Source organism: Chanodichthys erythropterus, chromosome 6, assembly GCF_024489055.1.
Source record: "Chanodichthys erythropterus isolate Z2021 chromosome 6, ASM2448905v1, whole genome shotgun sequence".
In the NCBI taxonomy this organism is placed as follows: Eukaryota; Metazoa; Chordata; class Actinopteri; order Cypriniformes; family Xenocyprididae; genus Chanodichthys; species Chanodichthys erythropterus.
In genome coordinates this window covers 33019351-33041984 of record NC_090226.1, presented here as the reverse complement: position 1 = coordinate 33041984, position 22634 = coordinate 33019351, and the positions used below count along the sequence as shown (strand labels likewise).

Here is a 22634-nt window from a genome sequence, read left to right as displayed (position 1 = left end):
TTAGCTTCTGTCTCTGCCCTCAATGTCTTTCTCTTTCACACACACACACGCGTACAAAAAATGTCTCAAATGGTCTCAATATCGATGTTAATTTGGATAAAATTTTAGAAAAGTTTTCTATTAAATGATCTATATCATTGCATTAACTTTACATTTAGCTTCCTTATACAATTTGTGGTTTAGATAATGGAATTATGAAGGGATTGTCGTTACAAGTTTTTTAAAAAAGGGCGACTGTGGTGTTAGAGGATGTCATAGAAGGAATGCCTCATTGGTGTAATTCCAAGTCCACGGACTCAGAGACTGTTGTTTAAATGCACTAGACAGTGACCTTGAACCGACACAGAGCCAGTGGGAAGCTGAAGGACAATAAAGCTTTGTAGAGAGGAACCGGGTGCGGCAGCCCATTAGAGATGTGTTAACATACTGGTTAAGATGCTGTAGAGAAAGGATTTTTTGTAAAAATATGTTATGGGAAGGCATTTAATAATTATCATTGGTACTCACGTTCATTTCTAGTTAATTAGTTGCAGACCCATAAGACATGGGAGCAGCACACAAACTGCCATTCAAAAAGCCTAAGCGATCGTGGCATATCAGAAGTTTTGGATGAACAAGTTCGATTCACAGATTTTTTTTTTTTTTTTTACATGCTTGTTTTGGTTGCACAAAAATTATGATAGGCTAAGTTATTAAAAGATATCTTCATTTGTATTCCGAAGATGAACGAAAGTGTTATATAGCATGATTTTCTGTTTGTATTTGGCGTGTAATTTATACGCAGAAATTACCTTTGTCTACCCATTGTGTATCATATGCACGCAAAAAGTAATTTCAGCGTATAAATAGCACGCTAAATACAAACAAACTGGTGCAGTAGATACGCAGTACGAAGGTTGAAACGAAATGAGGGTGAGTAAATTATCACATAATTGGTGAACTATTTAATTTCAGGCGTAAATTTTGTCATGGAATTTATTTTCAAATGTTTACGCTTCAGGCAAAGAGAGAAATACTATACTATTACACCATGAGGAGGAAGATGGAGTGTGCCATTACTGGTTTACTCTTCCACTTATGCATCAGATACTTTGTCTTACAAACCCTGAATGTGCACCTATTTGTAACCCATACTTATTAGTACTAATAAAACTCATATTTGTTTGTACAGTTACATGAAACACTGTGTATTTAATGTTTATTTGTTTATGATGAATTAGATATATACTAAAGAGATGAGGTGATGTTATACGAATTTTCTCTGTGTAATTTGTTTATGCAATTGCTCTCAATGTAATGCCTGGGCTTCGCACTTAAGATGGAATTTAATTGTAAAGATGGCACGATGGCATAGTAATGGGGGACGTGTTCTGCTTTATATAAAAAGACTGGGTATAATAGCCAGCTGATGCAAAACAACTCTTGAGTTATAACCACTGAATGGAATTTGGTTTTGAAGTGATATAATTTGAGAGAGAAGTGTTGAATGTTACATTTTACAAATGTATTTGTATGGTGGTATAGCATGGTTAATGCAAATATACCAGTGTTGGGTGTACTGCATTACAAAGTAATTAATTAGTGCATTTTAATTAATTTTCTCTTGGAAAAGTAAAGGGATTACTTTTAATTACTTTTTTGAATTTCAGGTACTTTTGACGTAATTGCATTAAATACTGTATAGACTATAGAACAATGCTAAATAAAACAATAGCGAATTTAACGTGTAATGTTTTAATGTAACCTTCCTTTAAATACTTTGGTCAGTTCAAAAATTATTTATGAAATGTTCTATTTATTTGAAATAATTAAAAGAGCAGTTTCATGTCTCGTATTGTTTAACTGGTTGAGATTGAGGGATTCAGAAAGAAATAATTAAATACTTTTTAGAGAGAGTAATAAGTACAGTAATCTAATTACACTGTTGAAGATGTGCTAGTAACTAGTAATTCATTAGTTTATTTTAGATTAATTTACCGAACACTCTTAATATGCCGTACTGTAAACATAAGAACATTTCATTGACCCTGGATTTGCTTAGTGTGCTTTAATCTATGCTTTAAAATATTAAAATAAAGCAGCTCAACATAACTTAATTTAAACTTTCAAATCACCTGATGCTCTCATTTAATTCATGTAAGAAATGAGAATGTTTTGCTGACAAAATAAGAAATTATAAAAATCTGTAAATTATTCTCCCCCAGTTTCACAGACAAGGCTTTTAAAGGTTAGTTCACCCAAAAATTAAAATAATGTAATTTATTACTCACCCTCATGTCGTTCTACACCCGTAAGACCTTTGTTCATCTTCGGAACACAAATTAAGATATTTTTGATTAAATCCGAGGGCTCAGTGAGGCCGCTAGACAGCAAAGCCATTGAAAATCTCAAGATCCATAAAGGTACTAAAAACATATTTAAAACAGTTAATGTGGATACAGTGGTTCTACCTTAATATTAGAAAGCGACGAGAATACTTTTTGTGCGCCAAAAAAAAAAAACTAAATAAAAAACACTACACTACTTCGGAGCTTTACGAATCGAATCTGTGATTCGTAGCACCAAAGTCACGTGATTTCAGCAGTTTAGCCGTTTGATAGGATATCCAAATAACTGATTCGATTCCTAAAGCTCCGAAGCAGCGTTTTAAAATTGGCCCATCACTATATTTTTGAAAAGTATTTTGAAAAGTAGGCCTAAAAGTAGCCCACTTTATTATATTAGGGTAGAACCACTGAACTCACATTAACTGATTTAAATATGTTTTTAGTACCATTATGGATCTTGAGATTTTTAATGGCATTTCTAACCTAATAATAATAATAATAATAATAATAAAAACAAGGTTAATACTTTGTCAGACTTGAAACACAGTGGGTGGCACCTTCTGCAACTCACTTGCAACCAGTGTCATGTGACCACTATATACAGCCAATAGGGCGCAGCTTGGTCCCACTATACGTTAAATGTCAGATTTGCTATAAACTATAAACTCTTAGTCTGGCCCGCCAAAATGGGCGAGCATAATCTCCTTAATCCAGGGTTTGTTGGACAATTCGTTAACATTCATACAAAAGATGCACGTTATTTCTCCAATGTTCGTGAGTCGGGGGGACCGCTAGCGGGGTTAGGACATACCCTCCGCTTCTCAAGAAGGGACAATGTCTGCTCTTTTCCTTGGAACCCATCGGAACCATGCACTGGATACACACAATCTTATGTTAGCGGCCCCGTTTCCATAAACTCCACATACAATCAATCATTCGACATTCCTCTGCAGGAAGACAACAAATGTTTTTATAGTGAGAGTGCACGCGCCACCAGCGGTGGTGGTGACAATAACAGTACCAATCTTAAATCAAACGAGAAAGCACGGGAAAACTCGTCAGTATCCACTTCTTCAGAGAACGGACTTAAAAATGTGAACGGAATGGACAACAGAGGAAGTCATTCCAAATATGACTGCTTAACAACTGCCGAATATTTAACCCAAAATCCTCCATCATGTCGGTCACTTGAATCAGATTCTGGTTCTTCAATCCTTAACGAGGGGGCCAAGACCCCATCAGACATCACGCATTCACTAACATCCCCTAACATCCACGCAAGTGTTGCAGCCCTAAACGGAGGTGAGTCTTTATAAAGTCTTGTCTTTATGTCTAGATGAGAAGATCCTGAAGAAAAATCATGCATGTTCTCGAAAAGGAGTTCCAAATCCTTGGGCATTGTGCACTTTCAGATAGCCATAAGTGAATGTCGTAGCTTGTACGTATAGCTTGCTTTTTAAGCAAACGTGAACAAAAATCATTACAGAATGTTCTTCTTTTTTGTTTCTAAGGTGCGCTGTGGTCCCCAATTCTCACACGCACACGAAAGAAGCGTAAACCCTATTCAAAACTTCAGCTGAACGAATTAGAGGGTGAGTTTATCCTCAATGAGTTCATCACTAGACAGCGGAGGAAGGAACTGTCTAACCAGCTAAATCTCACGGACCAACAGGTGAAAATTTGGTTCCAGAATCGTCGCATGAAGAAGAAAAGGCTCTTGATGCGGGAACAGGCGTTGTATTACTTTTAAAGCGAAGGTGAACCTGACTGAGATGATTCATTGAACATCGGGATATCTGGATGGAATGCTGATTGTTTGGTGTTACTCATTTGATCTGTATTATGTTTAGAGAAGTGCGTATCAAAAGCCGATTTTCTGTTTCTATTTTGCGTGCTATTTATTCGCAGAAATAACCATCGGCGTGCATATAATGTGCATTTTTGGCGTACATATAATACACCCCTACCCCACACCACTAACCCTACCCATTGCGTATATGCACGCAAAAGGTAATTTCAGCGTATAAATATCACGCCAAATACAAAAATATACACGTGCGATAGATACGCAGTACTAGGAGATCGTGATGATTCTCACTGAAGCTTGAGCCATTAAGTAACTACCACGGTTTTACCACAGTAACACCCTGCAGCCGTGTGCATTCACCAGACGTGAATCTTGAAAGTTTTACTTCACAACAACAGTGTTAAGAATATAATAATATTAATAATGCTTTCAATTTTTCCGTAACATGGTATAGATTTAAGGAAACGTCCTCTTCACCAAGCGGGCGTTCACGTTCAAGGACACTAGCAGCAAAGCTATAAATGTCAAATCATTCAACACAGTCTCATGCCATTTCCTAATTATTTTATGTTTCTGCAAATTGGTTAAACCTATTCGTGCGACCTCACTGGTACATTTTCTCACTGAGGGTTAAGTTTGTGGGTGAGTTTAGAGGTGCAGCTACATGCCTTCTTTTTATACAAATCGTACGTTTCATACGAAATAGCTGATTAGTAAAAAAGAAAAGATCAGCCTATATATTTAATTTAAAACTGCAATATAAGCATGATCCTGCACCACTAACCCCTCCTAAACATAACTGTTATGTGCAAAAAAATGCTTGTCAAATCTGTTAACTGTATATTGCCAGGGTAAAGAGACAAATTTATTATTATTAGATATTATTATTAGATATAAGCTATTATTATTATTATTATTATTATTATTATTAGAGCCTCCTGGCGACATTAAGGCTCATTGTTGTTTGTATTTCAAGATGCAATTATGATCTGCATTTTTTGTCGTTTCTTTTTAGTTCAGACCAAAGTGCAGACCATAGACGGTGTCAAGCTTTAGCAAGTATATTGTTGTGATTTGCATGAAACAACAATGCTCGTTTTTTGAACATTCACTGCCATCTTTCTTAGTGCTGGCAGTTGTCTTAATGGTTTATTTGTTAAAAAGGAGTACAGGTAATACCACTGTTGTGGGTAATGGCGTTTAATAATCAGTGCAATGTCTTCTTGTCTCGGGTTTGTTTAACCTTGGTGCAAATGCATGCTAAATGATATCAGTGTAAGTGTTCAGTTAATTTCCAGTAAAATGTGATTATACCTAATAACTGTTCTCTGTTCTTTGTTATTGTCTGACATAACGTTTTTTTATTTTTATTTTTTTAAAATTATTATTATTTTTTACATTGTTCAGTTTAATACAAAAGAAAAATAACATATTCCGTCTGTCGAAAAAAGCACGAGTAGGCTACTGTATCTATAGTTTTAGCAGTGATATATGCTTCTAAATGATAAACTACTGAAAAGGAAGATTTGTTCTTGATACATGTGGCATCTATAGGATTCGTGCAATAGCCTAATTTGAAATATGAACATGTTGGAAGTTTGTTTTTTGACACGTTCATAGTTACGTTTCACTCTAAAATATATCCAATCAGTAATGTTTATTTATTTATTTATTTACGTACACTCCCAATGTCTCAAATGTCCTGTTATGAGGTTATTTAAAAAGGACGTTTTGCCGCCTTAAGGCAGGTTAAATCTGCGTGCATAGTCAAAGTTTAAAAACGTTTTTGAACGTCAGCATGCATGAAAACACCTCTCATTTGTTTTTCCACAATAAATGTCCTTATTATAAACGGCTAGGACACCCGCGGATTCGACTATGTGACAGACTCGGGCGTCTTTACAGCAGCCATGGCATTGACACAGACCTTGAATGTGGCAGTGGGAGGGATAGCGAGACACTGAGCTTCAGTTAGATAAAATGAGTAAACCTCGCAGATGTCTTCTAAACATTTGAATTTAGCTTCTTGATGAAAAAAAAAAAAAAAAAAAAAAAAAAAAAAAAAGAATAGACATACAAGAACGTTTCTCTTTTTTTACCTTTATTAAACGTAAGAGAAATTAGGAAACATCATTGTTACTCAGTTTTTGCAAAGCAACATAGGGCAAATAATGGCAGGCAAATTTAATTACGATAAATAACCTGCGAATTTAATGAATTTTATAAGTAAAAAAAATATTATGTATACATAGTATCACCTAATCGACCTAAATATATTAGTTTACACCAACAAAACTAAACTTTAGGATAATAAGATTACAACTTTTTGCAGTGATAGTGAATCTTACTAGTAGAAATGAAATGCATTTTTTAAAAATCGTTTCAAACTTCAGGGGGGGGGACTACTTTTACATTATTTTGGTAAGATTTATTTCTATAAGCATGTATCATTAGATTTCTTGACTTGTTTCTGAACCCGCATTTTATAATATCGTGCAATTTAAACGCCAAAAAGAGTTTTTAAGTGCATACGATTTGTAAACCCATTGGGTAGGATTAGTGTGGGGTAGGCTACGTGTATAATACGCCATAAAGTGCGTATAGCTTATCATATGCACGCGAAAAACTGCGTATTATATGTAAGTCAAAACTCATTTTGGCTTATAAATTGCAAGATATTACACAATGCTTGCTATTCATACGCATTTTCATGCGATCAGGCTACAACAGTGCCAAACAGATAAGATTACGGGCTTCAACACTATTTCCTAGTACTGCATATCTAGGCCTAGTAAGTTTATGTTTGCATTTCGCGTGGTAATTATACGCTGAAAGAAATTGAAGAGACTTTCTGAGATGTAATCTTTTATGCTTGTAGTCTCATTTCCTTTGATTATCACTGGCTTTAGCGTGTCCAGTTGAAACTAAAAGCACGAGGGAGAAAAAAAGATTCCTGCGGTTTATTACGAGTAATCTGCAGTGTGCCGCTGTTATTAAAGGTCTGTCAGTCCGTATTAAACGGTTTTACTGAACGTAAACATGGCTATATTATTTTAATAGGAGAACTGGGCATTGTGTTCACGTGGAAATACAGAGATGTTTTTAAGTCAACCCACGCCTCTAATCTCTTTATTGGCCGTTGTTTTTCTAATATAAAGCGAATCGTCGGCTTCAAGTGACAGATTTTTTTCATAGTCTGAGAGAAAGAATTCAAGTTTCCGTGGATAACACACTGTACACGCCACATTTCTGTTTATCTAATGTTTATTTGCAGGTTAACAATTTTTTCAAGAATCTATTTTTTACTTCATCTCCAACCAAAATTACTTTTGTTTATTCAAAAATTACTTAATTTGACAGGTTGATTTAATCAAAACTAATCTAATTTCTGACTTAATGTTACAAAGCACATTTTAGGTCACCTGGGAAAAGATTCAGTTGCTGTTTTCTCATTTACTAATCAATAAAATATGTATATTTGACAATCTTGAGGATTTTAAATTAAGGTTACGACTTAGCTTTTTAAGTTTAAGACATGTAAATAAGTAAAATCACCACTAGGTAAAACCTAAAGAACGGTCTGTCCTATGGAGTTTAGACTCAGGTTTTTTATTTGTTTTGTCAGTATAGAGAAGGAAGACAATACAATTAAACTTACAACAATTTAGTGTGACAAGAAAATGGCTTAAGAGGTGTATTGGAAAGAAATAAACTATTTTGCAATAAGAACATGACATATAGGCTAGCTAATATATCTGAAGTGATTCGAAATGCAACTTCAAACACCATTACTGTTCTTTCTCTGAATTTAAAACAGAAGGAAGTACAGGAGGAAATTAAAGTGAGAGTCTACGGGGTGCCATGGCTTACTGCAACCGAATACTGTTGGAAATGAAGACTCGTTAAGGAAATGCACGTACTAAGGAATAATGGAATGAAACGCATTTCCCGCCTAAAGAATTATTGTTAGGCTATTTAATTTGAATGTTCGCCAAATGTACACATTTAAACCATACGTTTCTGTTTCTGAAATGTATTGCTCATCACTTAGTTTTTGCACTAACGCACTAACGTTTAGCATTTTTCTTTACATTTCCGTTTCTGTAATGACTTACAACGAATGCAATCAGTTTCATAAATTAAAATAAATATCTCGTATATTATGTTTCACTGGCTCTGCGAGGTTTTGTTTGTGTTAGTGTTCAGTCTCAAAGTAGGTGTAAAGTGGGCCTAAATGGCGGCTTCACAGGTCTTTTCTCTTTTTAAATTAGCTACAAAAAAAAAAAAAAAAAAAGAATCAAGAAATCAACCCAAATTGTTGTAATTTCTAGAAGTAGACTAGAGTAATGGCTGCTGAATAAGCTTTACGTCACATGAATGTATTACATTTTAACATTATAGAAAAAAAAATCTGTATTTTTGATCATACAAATCAACAATTCAAGTAGTTTCTAGTTTATGTGGCACAAATATTGTTGCAAAAACATTACCACGCAAAAAAACAACCTATATTTAGCCTACTTGCCTATTAGCCTGGCTGGATCAGAAGAGACTTTAAACATAGCACAAGCATGCATGTTGTAGTGGCTTTAACGTTAATCGAAAACAACAAACACTTTCGTTAAACGAGATGACTGTCATCGATGACTTAGAGTGGTTACACAAACACATAATATTAAAATAATTGCGTGTGCACCTATAGTTTATGGTGTTCGGTTTATTGTCTAAGTAGCCTACGAATCATAGCAAAAATCATGGGAGAAATTATCAAATGATCTAAATAATCTCCCAGATCAATTAAGAATTCCCCACGCACATCTCAACCATGCATTTCGCTACCACACTGTATGAAGACAATATTATAAGCTCATATTCTAATGCTGGAATTATTCCAACATTTTATTCGCTTGCCATGTTGCTTATTTTCATGTTTTAAAATGTTCTGAAAATGTTAGTGTTCTGAATTTTCAACTGTAAAATTCTATTTTGAGCACATCGGAATCTTGTTCTATTTCCCAATCCCATCCCTTAAGGCAACAAATAGTAGGCTACACATTTTAGACGGCAGACAGGATTCGGAATAGCATCTGCTTCTCAGGCAGAAATAGTAGGGTATTCTTTGTGTAGCCCGTGATCTGTTCAGGTCTTGCTGTAGGCCTTTCTAATTTTAATCACGAGTTTCTGATAAGCCAGACATCCAACTTGTGAACTGCCATCGTGCCTCCAGTAACAGGAAAAACAGTGAAATAAAAAATAATGTCTATGGATTGTCCCCATAAAACATGAAAACGCAGCATGTTTGTAGTTGTTTTGCGCATATTTCTGCTGTTGACATGTTTTGTTGCCAGTTTAAATGCGTACGTGCTGTATAAATAAATTATTTTTAAAGGAATATTTCACCCAAAAATGAAAATTCTGATCATTTGCTCACCCTCAAGTTGTTACAAACCTGTATAAATGTATTTGTTCTGCTGAACACAAAGGAAGATATATTGAAGAAACTTTGTAACCAGGCTGCTTTGGGCTTTGGAAGTCAATGGTGCCCCTGAACTGTTCAGTTTCCCACATTCTTCAAATGATTTTCCTCTCTCTTCCAGCTCTTAAAAGTTGTGATTGCTGCTGTTCACTTATTCTTGACCTTGTGATCTTGGTTATGCATGACCCTAGTTAATACTTAAAACTACTTACAGTTCAAGCAAGCAAGTTGAAAAGTTTGCCTCTCATCCAATTAAAATTATGCTATTCCAGAGGGGACAATACCATGACTTCACACTCCTGCCATGTGTAGTGCTTGTTTCGTGATAACAAAGGTGTTGCCTCAATGAAACAGAGAGACAAATCTTGTAGTCAGCTTTCTAATAGAAGCTTTATAAATGAAAGACTTTTAAAATGGCCTTCTCATGCCTGTGGACCCACAGTACTGCATATTTTGCATGTCTCCTTTTTTCTGACACAGTTCATGAAGCTCTTTGCCAATGAGCTGATGATTTGAATCAGGTGTGTTAGATAAGGGTGACAGTGTTGTGGATCCATTTAGGACCAGGATTGAAAACCTAACCGACCCAAATACCAAACCTTAATTAACAAGACCTTCAAACTAATTAATTGTAACCCTGGACTACAAAACCAGTCATAAGTCAATATTTGTAGCAATAGCCAACAATGCACTGTATGGATCAAAATTATCGATATTTCATTTATGCCAAAAATCATTAGGATATTAAGTAAAGATCATGTTCAGTGAAGATATTTTGTAAATTTCATACCGTAAATATATCAAAAATGTATTTTTATGAGTGGATATGCATTGCTAAGGACTTCATTTGGACAACTTTAAAGGCGATTTTCTCAACATTATTTATTTGTAATTTTTTTTTTGCACCCTCAGATTCCAGATTTTCAAGAAGTTGTATCTCAGCCAAATAATGTCCTATCCTAAAAAAAAAAACATACATTAAACCATAAAGTTTATTTATTCAGCTTTCATATGATGTATAAACCTTAATTCAAAAAAAAAAAAAAAAAAAATATATATATATATATATATATATATATATATATATATATATATATATATATATATATATATATATATATATATATAACTGGTTTTGTGGTCCAGGGTCACAAAAAGTCACAAGTATACATATAGAATCATACATCATGATGTTACATTTAATATATATATATATATATATATATATATATATATATATATATATATATATATATATATATATATATATATATATATACCCCATTGTTAGTATGGCTGAGGGAAGGCAGTCAGAAAGCTAATTCCATTTATGCACCCAAGGCACATTCCTTACAATGTTATTCAATACTATAGTATAACATGCCATGGTGTTTCTTGGATTGAAATGTTATGTACTTAAAAAAAAGCCTTCATGTTCTCGTCGTCTTTCACACAGTCATTTCAACCGCATGAACCACTCCTACGTATGCAGCGTTTTCAAATTGATATATGAGAATATCTGCTTTCGATCACGTGTCTTAGGGCGAGTTAGTGGGATAGCGCGTCATCTCGCCTTCCCAAATTTTTCTTCTGTTCGGATCCAACGCAATCATTTTGATCCAACGGAGAACCGAAGGGAATAATGTTTAACTCTTTCAATCTAGGCAACTTCTGCACCCAGTCTCGTAAACAAAGGACTTCCGAGTTTGGAGAGCGGGCGGGCTGCGCCTCAAAACTCTATCTCCCCAGCACATATTACACCCCAGAATTTTCTGCCGTTTCTTCGTTTTTACCAGAGGCCCAGTCACGGCAAATCAATTATTCCTATTCCACTAACTTCACGCAAGTTCCGCCAGTCAGGGATTTATCATACGAGTTGAATCCGCTGGGTAAGTGGCACCACAGAGGGAACTATTCATCTTGTTTTGCGGAGGAGGACAGAGATTGCCTTCCGCCGTCAGCCACCATGACAGAAATGTTTATGAAGAACGAAAATGTCTACAATCACCACCACTATCACCACCACCAGGGTAACCATTCCAGCACTGGCTTTTACTCCAGCATTGGAAAGACCAACGTTTTTCCGCAAAGTTTTGGTCGTTTTTTTGACTGTTCCCATAGCGGACCAGATGGTGGACTGGAAGATAACTGTTTACAGAAAGGCTCTGGAAAGCCTGAGTCCGCTTCTCAAGTCCTCCGCAGTGCTGTAGATGTAGAGAAAGAGCACGAGAGCGACAAAAGCACAACCTCGGGTTCTTTTGAAACCTCTTCGGGGACAAAAAACGACAACCAAACCAAATCCGGTTAGTAAGTGTTCATCGCTGTAAAAGAGAGAGAGAGTAGAGCGGTGTCTTGTGTATTAGATTTTACGTGGAGTTTTATAAGCATTCAAGGGATTTTATTATAACCTACAAAGCTTTTTCTTTGAACGGGAAGAATTTTTACAATGGGAAAGGTCTTTGAAAAAACATCATGTTTCACACAGTCTGTTAGTCTGTGAAATTGTGAGAGGGAGCAATGGTCACAAATAGCAACTTTGATCATGAACTTGCAGCGAACGTTTAAAGAGATGTTTAGCGGCCAATAATAAAAAGCAATTGAGCAAAACATTGCTTTCAGCATCTGAGGAGAGAGAAGCCAGTGCAAGTTAAACCCACCACAGCAAAAACCTTTCAAAAATTAGAATTTAGCAAAACGTTTTAATGCGTTTTTGTAAGTATATATAACGTTATTCTGAGAAATGCATTACAGGGAAAGCAAACCCGTTCCACAATCACTTATTAGTGTATCGTTTTTAATATATGTAGACTGTAAAATTCGTTGCCATTTATTCTAATTATTTATTTTATTATTTATTTATTTATGCGACATAAAGGGCACGGCCAAAGTTTTAATATTTTACATGCTTTTTTTACTAATTGATTTATAGATTACTTAGTAACAAATATATAGATTATATTCTACACGTTACTACAATTGTTTTTCATCAAAGTAAAGTTAGTGATACATATGAAATAAAGCCAATAATTTTAATTGATTATAGCATTGATGTGGCGGTTTTGACCTCTCTCTCTCTCTCTCTCTCTCTCTTTTTTCTGTGCTCTTAGCTACCCTACGAATGAGGAAGAAGCGATGTCCATACACCAAGTTTCAGATCCGAGAACTCGAGCGAGAATTCTTCTTTAATGTTTACATCAACAAAGAGAAGCGGCTTCAGCTCTCCAGAATGTTAAACCTTACTGACCGACAGGTCAAAATTTGGTTCCAGAACAGAAGGATGAAGGAAAAGAAGTTATGCCGAGATCACCTGCAATATTTCTCTGGAAACCCCCTATTGTGAACTGTGGACTTTTCTTCGAGGGACGAAATGTGACTTTTGAAAGGAAACGGAACCGATCATTTGTTTTTCTTAGCCTACTACAGTGAATGTTTCTCCGAGATAGACTGGTGTGCAAATAGAAACGAACATTTGCATTAACTCGGAGACAAAGAAAAAGCATGTTTTATTATTTTGTAGTATATTACAATGAGATTGTAAGATCATACACCAAATAGCAAAAGTACTTATTTTTATTACGTTGCTGCTGCCGGCTCTGCTTCATCAGGATGTTGAACAACTGCAGTATTTGTCTCTTAACACCATTGTATTGTTTGCGGTTCCCAAGCAGGAAAAAGGGGTTACATACAATTGCATACGCATAAATCTTTGGAAAAAAATATAACTCGTATGTTAAAACAGCCCAGTACATTACAATCAGATATGAATATGTATGAGTAAGAATGTTGTTTTTCCGATAATTCAAGGTAAGAATCGACGGATTGTCCTATTTAAACAATACATAAACAATAATTTGTCATATTTGTTGGTAACTCTTGTGAAAAAGAAATACGCTTAATTGTAATGAATGTGAATGTATAGTGTACTTCAAATCTTAAAAGTACACTTAAAAAAAGTAATTACAAATGATATAATATTAATAAAAGGCCATTTAAGTATACTTGAAGAGTTCGCTTTTTAAAAGTGCACTTTGTAATAACGTCAAATTTAACATTTTACTTTAAAGTACATTTTCAGTCATTATGTTGTTATAATCTTGTGTCATCCTGCTATGATGAAGTACACTTATTTTGATGTGTTGCAATATTAAAGCACATAAAGTACTTGATTATTACTAAGTGTTAGGCCTATTTGATATACATTTGAAGAAGTGAAAACATACTGAAGTTAATATAATGTACTAAATTGCAATTTCGTCATAACAAATCCGTAATTACACTTGACGTCATAAAAGCATGGATATAAAAGGCATTAAAGTATATTTTAGTTTACCACAAATACTTGTCAGTATCCGACAGTACACTTTAACTATATATCAAATAGAATTATGAAATTACATATAAAGTATAATTAAAATATATAAAACATAATTGTACTTAAATCAACTAATTGCATGTCAATTTAAACTAACACATTTAAATCTAATTGTAAATAGCATGCAATAAGTGTCCGAAACCATTATTCAATTAGCACTTATATCATTTTAAAGTATATTATTTCCTCAAGCTTTCTTTATGGTGCTTATTTTTCACAAGGGAAAGGGTCATCTGCGCTTTGTCAAAAAAAAATACAATGAAGGAATTCATTAAGTTAGTAAGTTAGTTTAAGTCAGGTGTGTGCTTTGTACAGCCTAGAAAAACCACATATTCTCTTGGGTGTGTCCTAGATGTGTAAATGTGTAAGGCAAAGCGTGAAGTGGGAAGTGAGCACTAAAATAACTTTTCAATTGTCCTTTGAAAAATCATCCAGTCTAGACACTGTCATAAAGGCACAGGGTTATTTTTCCGCCTACCGCCATTCTTTCTGCTGTCAGAACGAGAAAGGTACATATTTGCAGTTGTAGTGCTTTCACAAAATTGTATATTTGTAAATATGTACGAAAATATCAAGTCGGTGTTTAAACAAACTAAAAAAAAAAAAAAAAAAAAAAAAAAAAGTGTATGTTTTTACGACATAGACCTACATCAAGCCTATGAACAAAACGTCTGCATCTAAAATAGGCTATAAAAAATATTGTTTTGATAAAAGTGCAGTGAATATAGCCTAAACAGCAAAAAACAAGCGATTTTCGCTTTAGAAAGGTCAAGAATCGTCTGTTATGACATGTCTGGACAAGGAGAAACTCCTCAAAAAAAGCTCTATGTGGCCCACGGAATGGGGCTTTTTGGCACACAACTCAACGTTGCTGTTCTTTCTTTCTTTCTTTCTTTCTTTCTTTCTTTCTTTCTTAAAAGCATCGTTACCGGTTAGCGTCATTCAACAAATCAGTGCTTCCCAAAACCATAACGCTACCTGTGGTTACTAATGGTTAGAAGCATTGTTTCTTCTTAGCATGACACGTAGACTTACATGGATCACGCTCTTGGGGAATAATAAGCATGATTTAGCACAGAGCACTACATCTGTCTCATTCTCTAAAGTATATAACTATAAGTCAGTATGAATCTGTTTTTGCCCTAGTTTACCCAAACTATTTAATTCTCACCCCTTGTTTACCAGACAGGTTTTAAGCCTGTCCCAGACTAAAATGCATGTTTGAGCTGTTTTAGCTGAAAGCAAATTGCACTGACAAATCTTAAAATATGTCAGTGCCATTGTTTTTTCTCAATATTAACACTAGTAATGTTTTTTTCAAAGCCAAGTTCATCAAAGCTACTTAAATGTTCTAACTGTACGAAGGCCTAATCCTGGCTTAATCTAAGCCCTGTCTGTAAAACAAATCTAATAAATCACTGCTTGATCTGTGACTTTGGACTTGGCCCCTGAGCCGAAGTCAGACCTCTGTTTATCTCACTGCACAAGCTACCAGTTGCTGCTCTCATCAAGTTCAGGTCTACATCCCCACCAGAAGCCTGTGGTTGGTGAGTGAGTGGTGTCTCGTGGTACCATCAACAATGTCTTTTTCTATGCTTTCATTATTTCTTATATCCTTCCTTATAGCTTGTACTGTTCTGGGGTGGATTTCCAAAGAACAACATAACTCGCAACTTAACTGCAACAGTACAGTCCATCGTTGGAAAAACTAGTACTCACAACTGTTTCCCCAAAAGTTCGAACCTTAGTGATGCCACGCAGGTGGTGAGATGACTTCTGCTAATTCATCGGTTTAAGATGAATAATGAATAATGAATAATGAATGAATGAATAATGTCAGATTATTGCTGTAAATAACGAACACATAGCCTATGTGAGGAATAGGCCTACTTTGCTGTTTTGTTCTGTTGTTTTGCTTTCTCTTACATCATACTCCTATGCGTTCACTGCCAATGAGTTTTAAAATATCCCTGGCATGTGAATGAATGAGGCTTTATTCATTTCTATATATTTATTTTATTGTCTTATGGCAAGCTGTTATCGATATTTGGTAATAAGGTCTATGCGCTGGGATAAAAGTCCAAAAAATCCAATTAGATCCCAAGGTATAAAGTCAAGGATCAGATGCTATTGCAGATATGTCTTTTAATTTCCAATCATGACTGTAATATTATAATTCCAATCATAATTAGCTATATTATTTTTAATATTAAAATAAAGATTCTATATGACAACAAGTCTAAAGGCCCTGATATACTCATGGCGAAAGTTTTGCAGCCAACCTCTCTGCTGGAAGCAGCGTTTAAATGAATATGTAATTTGCTTTGTGCTAAATTTCCTTTCAATAACAAAAACACACAACAAAAAATACAGTGTGTAGGAAAACAGCAGTTAAAAAGCATCTGCAACTTAAATGTTTTTACCAGCTTTGTAATTCCATCAAAAACCCCATCAAGCTCACTGAAGACAAGCATAAACAGTCATAGATAAATTAGTAAAATATGATCAAAGAAACTAATTACAAGCAATAGGATTACAATATAACAAAGATACAAACGAAATAGACCTACCTGAAAAACTTCAAGCACTGGATAGGTATAGCTATAATACATGAACTGTATAAAGTAATCACATGTAAAACAACACAGAATAGTCTTTACTGTGTAAATTAAATATACATTTATTCTTATTAAACTTACAAAAGCTATTCAGTCAAGAGCAATGAGAATGTCTGATTAAAATTAAATGGAACATACAGCAGCATTTTATTATGCTGCTGTCACTTTAAGACCAAATGCACTTATTTAATATAGCCTACAGATTCACATGCACATTTCTGAACTGTTTACATACACTTAAGATATAAACTATTTTGTTTACAAGGATACTCACAATGACGGGCATTTTGGGACATATGAGTGTGTATTGACCATTCAAGCGAGCCCGATCACAAGAAAATGCGTATCAATAGTACGAGTTTGTAATCTCGTAGAATATATACACCAAAATGAGTTTTGGCGTGCTTATGGTACGCAGTTTTTCGCGTACATATGATACACACTTTATATTCTACGAGATTACAAACTCGTACTATTGATAAGCATTCTCATGTGATCGTGTTGTTCAAGCCCTGTAAGGTGCCAAAAAACAACTCAGTTCAAAACTCACGTGCTGTATGAACAGCGCCTTCATGTGCATGTGTATCTCACAGCGTTCAGAAACTGACAGCACAAGCATATAGCATATACCGAAATGAGTCCTCTTTTGCAGCACAAGCATATACTGAAATGAGTCCTCTTTTGCTGCTCATTGTGATTTAATGATTTAAAGGCTTAAAAGACTTAAAACACATTCAAATGGCAAGCTTTTGTGATGGTGCAGCACAAGTATGTCACACGGGTGTAACCGCAATAACAATAGTCCAAAATTTCTGCAGATTGACAAATTTCTACTGGTTAATAGTGTCTACTGGTATAATGCCCACCCCTAATCTCAGCTGATCCGATCCTGTTATTTTTTCCAGTGTAAACCTGAATAATCCTTCCAACAAGCGAAAGTACATGAGGTAGCTGCTGGTCCACAATCATAACAATTTCACCTATTCGTATATATTGTCAGTTTCTGACATCCGTTTCTGTCTGGTTTGGAGGTTAGGTAGGTAGTTATGGATAAATTGTTTTCCATACTTGTTGAAGTGAGGCATGTCGCCGCCCCATTAACAGGATGTTGGATGTAACTGGATCTGGGTCAGCGATGTCTGAAGACATGTAGCCAGTGGGTTTGGCATTAAGGATGCTCTCAATTCCATTAAGAATCAATACTTCTTCAGGGACTGTCTGTTTTCAAAGATTGAATTTTCTACTCCCAACAACCACCAAAATGTGGTGCACTGGGTGGATTGAACATGAATCTAATCTGCTGACTTGCAAGTTGAGCCTGGAGCTCAAAGCTGAAGAGCTGCAAAGGCTTCTCAAAGTTATTTATCCCTACCTTTGAAATTTCAAGCAATGAAGCCATGATCAATACGCACTGAATGGGAAGTCATACATTTGAAAATGATCCTCCATCTTTTCATATTTCTGCATCCCACCTCTATGAGATAAGGACCGGACCAATCTATCCCAGTTGAATATAAAACTGGCTGGTGAATTCTCAACCTGGCAGATGGGAGGTCTGTTATTCTGGGGAGGATGTGGTTTGGCATGCCATTTTTGGCATTCAGTGCTTTGGAGCTGACTGCTGTTCGTCCTCTTAATACTCAAACACCCTTTGGTGGGGGAAATGATCATCATCGTTTTTGATGATCAGCTTGGTGAGCAGGTGATGTGTGTCAAGGATAATGGGATGAATGGCATCTTCTAGTTGACTGATCTGTCAGAGATAACCACCAACACGTATGAGATTTGTACTGTTATCTAGTTCGTGGGCTAGCCACAGCAGTTGACTATTGCTTGGCAAAGGTTTACCAGATTTCAAGGGGGACATCTTTTCGGGAAATGACTTGTCTTGGATCCGACTGAGGGCCGTAAGCTCTGCTTCTTTAGAATCTTCTGCAGATGCAGTGGAGGGGGAGCTCTCGTTTGGTGGTTGTATGAAGGCCTTTAGGAAGTCTGTGAAGGTGTGAAATTGCTGAGGATCTGGCAGTGGCAGTTTATGTGGGCTAATGGTGGCATCTCTGGCTAGCTGTCTGGTGTTTATCTGTGGAATGCTGGGCATTGGTTCCATCTGTTGTCTCTGTTAAGATCAGAGGGAGACTTCCCTCTAGTAATGGCATATGTAGGGTTGTCGCCTTACTGTACATTACGCCAGATGTCAGATTCAGTTAAGTCCTGTATCTCTGCCACTCTGGTCCCCACAAACACCTTAAAGTGGCAGGAATCTGATAAAAGCCAGGTCAGTACTGTAGTAGAGCCAGACCACAAAGTGACACTATTGAGTGGTAATGTTAGCTCTGCCCTCAGGACTTTAGAAAGCTGTGCCACCATGACAGCTGCACACAGCTCAAGATGAGGAATGCTCTGTTGTTTCTTGGGAGCAACACAGGATATTTATTTTTTTATTTTATTTATTTATTTTTAAAAGAGGACAATGCACATTAATTAACACAAGAAACAAGTCTCTTATGTAAATGTGCCAGATTTAGCCATTCTGGCTAATTTTCATCTGCAGTCCCTGTTACAAAGGCCACCTCCACTCCACCGTGAGGGTTCTCTGTTCATAAGTAAGCCGCAGATCCATAAGACTTCTCAGAGGCATCACAAAAGATGTGAAGCTGCCTATTATTACTAGTGGAGCAGTCCAGTTCCTTGCTGCAATAACACCTGGGCAAAGTGATGTGCTGCAGTTCTTACAACTCACTCTCCCAGTGTTTCCAAGAGTCTAATAGGTCTTCTGGTAGCTGTGGCTCATCCCACTCCCCCCTTTTGTCCCACAAATTGTGTACTTTCATCTTAGCTCGAGTGGTGAATAGTACAATGTAGCCAAGGGGATCATACTGGCTAGTAAGGATTTGATAGATACTTTGCATTTTGGCACTTGACAGTCTGGTTTGCGTCATTCGTACAACAGGATGTCTGTTAGGCAATTCCAATGTAGGCCAAGAGTTGATTTCTGGGCCTCTTGGTGGCCTTCACAGAGCCAGAGGATGCTGCTATAAAACTGAATGTCAGCTGGCAGATAGCTGATAAATGAAGGGTCATTGCTAGCCCATTGTCGTAGATCAAAGCCACCAGATGCTAGAAGGCTGTAGAGTTTGGCCATGTCATGGGAAGCAAAGCTCTGAAGACAATTCTCCACATAAAATGTCTTCTCCGCTGAAACCTGTGTCCTCTCCAGACTGTCTGTAATCTAGAACATGCTTCTGTAAAGAAAATGAGGCACAACACAGACTACAAGTGGTCCCGAAAGGTAGTACCTGCCATTCATAGATATCTGGAATTCTATCTCCAGATGTATCTCAGCAGTAGTTTATCCTTTGGCAAAAGGTGTACCTGATGGAACATGCCATAAATGTCACTATTAATAGCAACAGAGTGCTCCCGTAAACACAGAAGTACAGAAGTGCTACCAGGAGTGACAGACTAGGTGGTAGGAGCTTGTTCACGTTGTTCCCTTGGTATGAGAATGAACCATTAAAAACTACACTATTCTTCCCATTATGCTGCACTATGTGGTGCAAGATGTGCCAGGCCTCTCTTGTTCTGTCCACCTGCTCCTGACTGAGCTTCACTACATTACAAACTTGCACTAGCTTGACCACCTCCTTTTGGTATGCTGCAGCTAGATCAGGGTCTCTTTCCAGCGATTCCTCAATTTTCCTCAGTTGTGGCAAGACAACTGCCTCAGTTTCCTTATGTGCATAGAGACAAGACATGTTCCTGACACGAAGCAGAGGAGTAGTATATCGCTGTACACCATCAGTATCCACTCTCACAGTGTTTTCCTGGAGGAGTTGAATGGACTCTTTATCTTGGAGTGACCTGGTGATCACCTTTTCACTCTGGTAGGGTAGAACATTCATTTGCCACAATCTCTCTACATTTGCATAAAGGCTGCAGCGAGTTGAAGTGGCATTATTTAGGGGAAAGATGACTGCTAAATTCTTTAGCTGGACTCTGCAGTATCCATCCCAGACATGTCCTCAGTGCTGCCGGCCCACCAGGGGGACCCTGTCTGTATAGGCGTAATGAGGTGGGACCAATCAGAGCCAATGAGAAGCACAGGATTTACATTGTTCAGCTGTTGTAGCAGTAACCCAGCAAGATGACTGACTGGGTGAGACTGTCCTCCTCCAAAAAAGACTCTATAGGTCGTTTTTCAAGCACCTTAATATGACCTATATTTACATTTTAAAGTCATGCGCCCCGTAGCTGGCGTAAAAATAATGACAGTGTCATGTTACGTCTGTCCTCATGATGACCGTTGTTACCAATCAAAATGCATGTTCATTTAAATGCAATGTGTGGACATTTTACACGGTCCCTTACCTGCCATTTGTCCTATTTTTATTTAGCAAAAATATATATTTTTTTTTCCTTCCCAAAACCGTATTGTTGCAAATCTGTTGTTCAGCCACGTTGGTGAATGATGTCACGCAGGTGGTAGAGTTTTTCTCAGTTATTTTTCTTTATTTCCCGATTCAATCATAGTCTCATACTTATGTACTAGAGCATGTACGCACATGCGCACTCTTCAAAAACGGTGCTTAAAATCTGTTGACAAACTAAAATATGTAAATGACATTGTATCTATTTGAAATAAAAGATATAGATTGTACTTAATGCAATCTTGCTTATGTTGCTCAGGATAACGATAAAAACAAGAAACTATATTTCTAACCACAGCTTGAGAGCTGTCGTTCCAACCACACAAGTTTGCGATGCAGTTTGCGAATGTTCGTTTGAACTATGGCTTCAGGAAACACCAAATCAGTGAACTATGTTAGTAACGACAGAACTTGCAATGTTAGTTGGCTAACGACGCTTTTGGGAAACGCACCCCAGAAAGGCATACTCAAGCGTGGAGTAAGTGAACGGGCATCTGTATAATGTATCAAGCGTAGACAGCAGCACTGATTATAATGGGTATATTGGCTTTTGACGCATGCATCTTGCATCTGGTCCAGGCAAGTGTCAGCTGCTAAGCAATTGAATGCCAGTGGGCGGGGCAGTGTCTTGCTCTGGTGACAGGCATAAGCAAATTAATTTGCCAGTGTAACATCACAAGACCCCCAATATCTAAACAAGCTGTTTTTTGGAGCTTGAATAAATTAATGCCTTGTTTGAGGAGGACGTTTTTAGCTCTGAAAATTGCAGGATGTTTATATGTCAAATGATCAAGGCTAATTTTATTTCTCATCATGACACCTTTAATCGATTCAAAATCTCCGAGATGCTGCTGAAAGGAACATGGCACCTGATGACTATTTTACTATTCTTTGTTCCCTGTCATTTTGCTTTTTTATTTTTGATTCATCGCGGGTTCCCTTGCGCATTTATGCACATGCAAACTATTCAACACCGGAAAGTTATCTTTGTCAAGCTGTTTTGAACTCCCAAAACGAACTTCGTTGTGACCTGATTTTGTTTGAAATTATGTCACGTTTTGTGCATCCAGATTCCTTTCCTCGCGTCTCAGTGTCTCAGGTGCGACTGCGAGGGAAGGATACAATGAAATATAGCTCCTCTGGAAGCTTTTAGAAGGCTGTTTGTCTTAAATGTATCCTGATTGTATATTTCTCACTCCAAATAATCTCTTTATTTTTCTAGCAAAAGTAACCCTTTGCTATATGTATCCCTTGTACTCTTTAAATTTTCCAACAAAAAAAAAACAAAACAAAATCTTACTCACTCCTGTTCCTCGCCTCCTCGCTGTACAATTAGAGAATTGGGATGTCCCTGAAGGTGGCTGAGTTCGATCGGTTTCCGGATCACAGGCTGGAGAAACTAGGAGGCGAGGATGCATCGATTAGAGTAAAGTAAAGAGAATCACCCGGGGAGGAAAGGAAAGCTGGAAATGAATAAATACTGGGGGAACGTCGTAGGATTGCATTTGCATCTTGTGCCTCAGTGGCACCCTTACTCTATAAAAGAGTTATTCAAGACGGTATCAGTTCCATGTTCAACACAGTTCTTAATTCTCACCTAAGACGTC

The 22634-nt window shown here is 36.7% G+C and overlaps 2 protein-coding genes across 2 annotated transcripts; both read left to right on the top strand.

Annotated features, from left to right (window-relative positions):
* Window positions 1–3013: 3013 nt before the first annotated feature.
* hoxc12b (homeobox C12b) lies at window positions 3014–4077 on the top strand. The gene is made up of 2 exons (XM_067387526.1): window positions 3014–3629; window positions 3839–4077. Exons 1-2 carry the CDS (start codon window positions 3014–3016, stop codon window positions 4075–4077), a joined length of 855 nt encoding a protein of 284 aa, XP_067243627.1.
* A 7175-nt stretch (window positions 4078–11252) lies between these two features.
* Window positions 11253–12950, top strand: hoxc11b (homeobox C11b). Its single transcript, XM_067387525.1, has 2 exons — window positions 11253–11913; window positions 12718–12950. The coding sequence occupies exons 1-2, from the start codon at window positions 11253–11255 to the stop codon at window positions 12948–12950; spliced, it is 894 nt and encodes a 297-aa protein (XP_067243626.1).
* Window positions 12951–22634: the final 9684 nt, after the last annotated feature.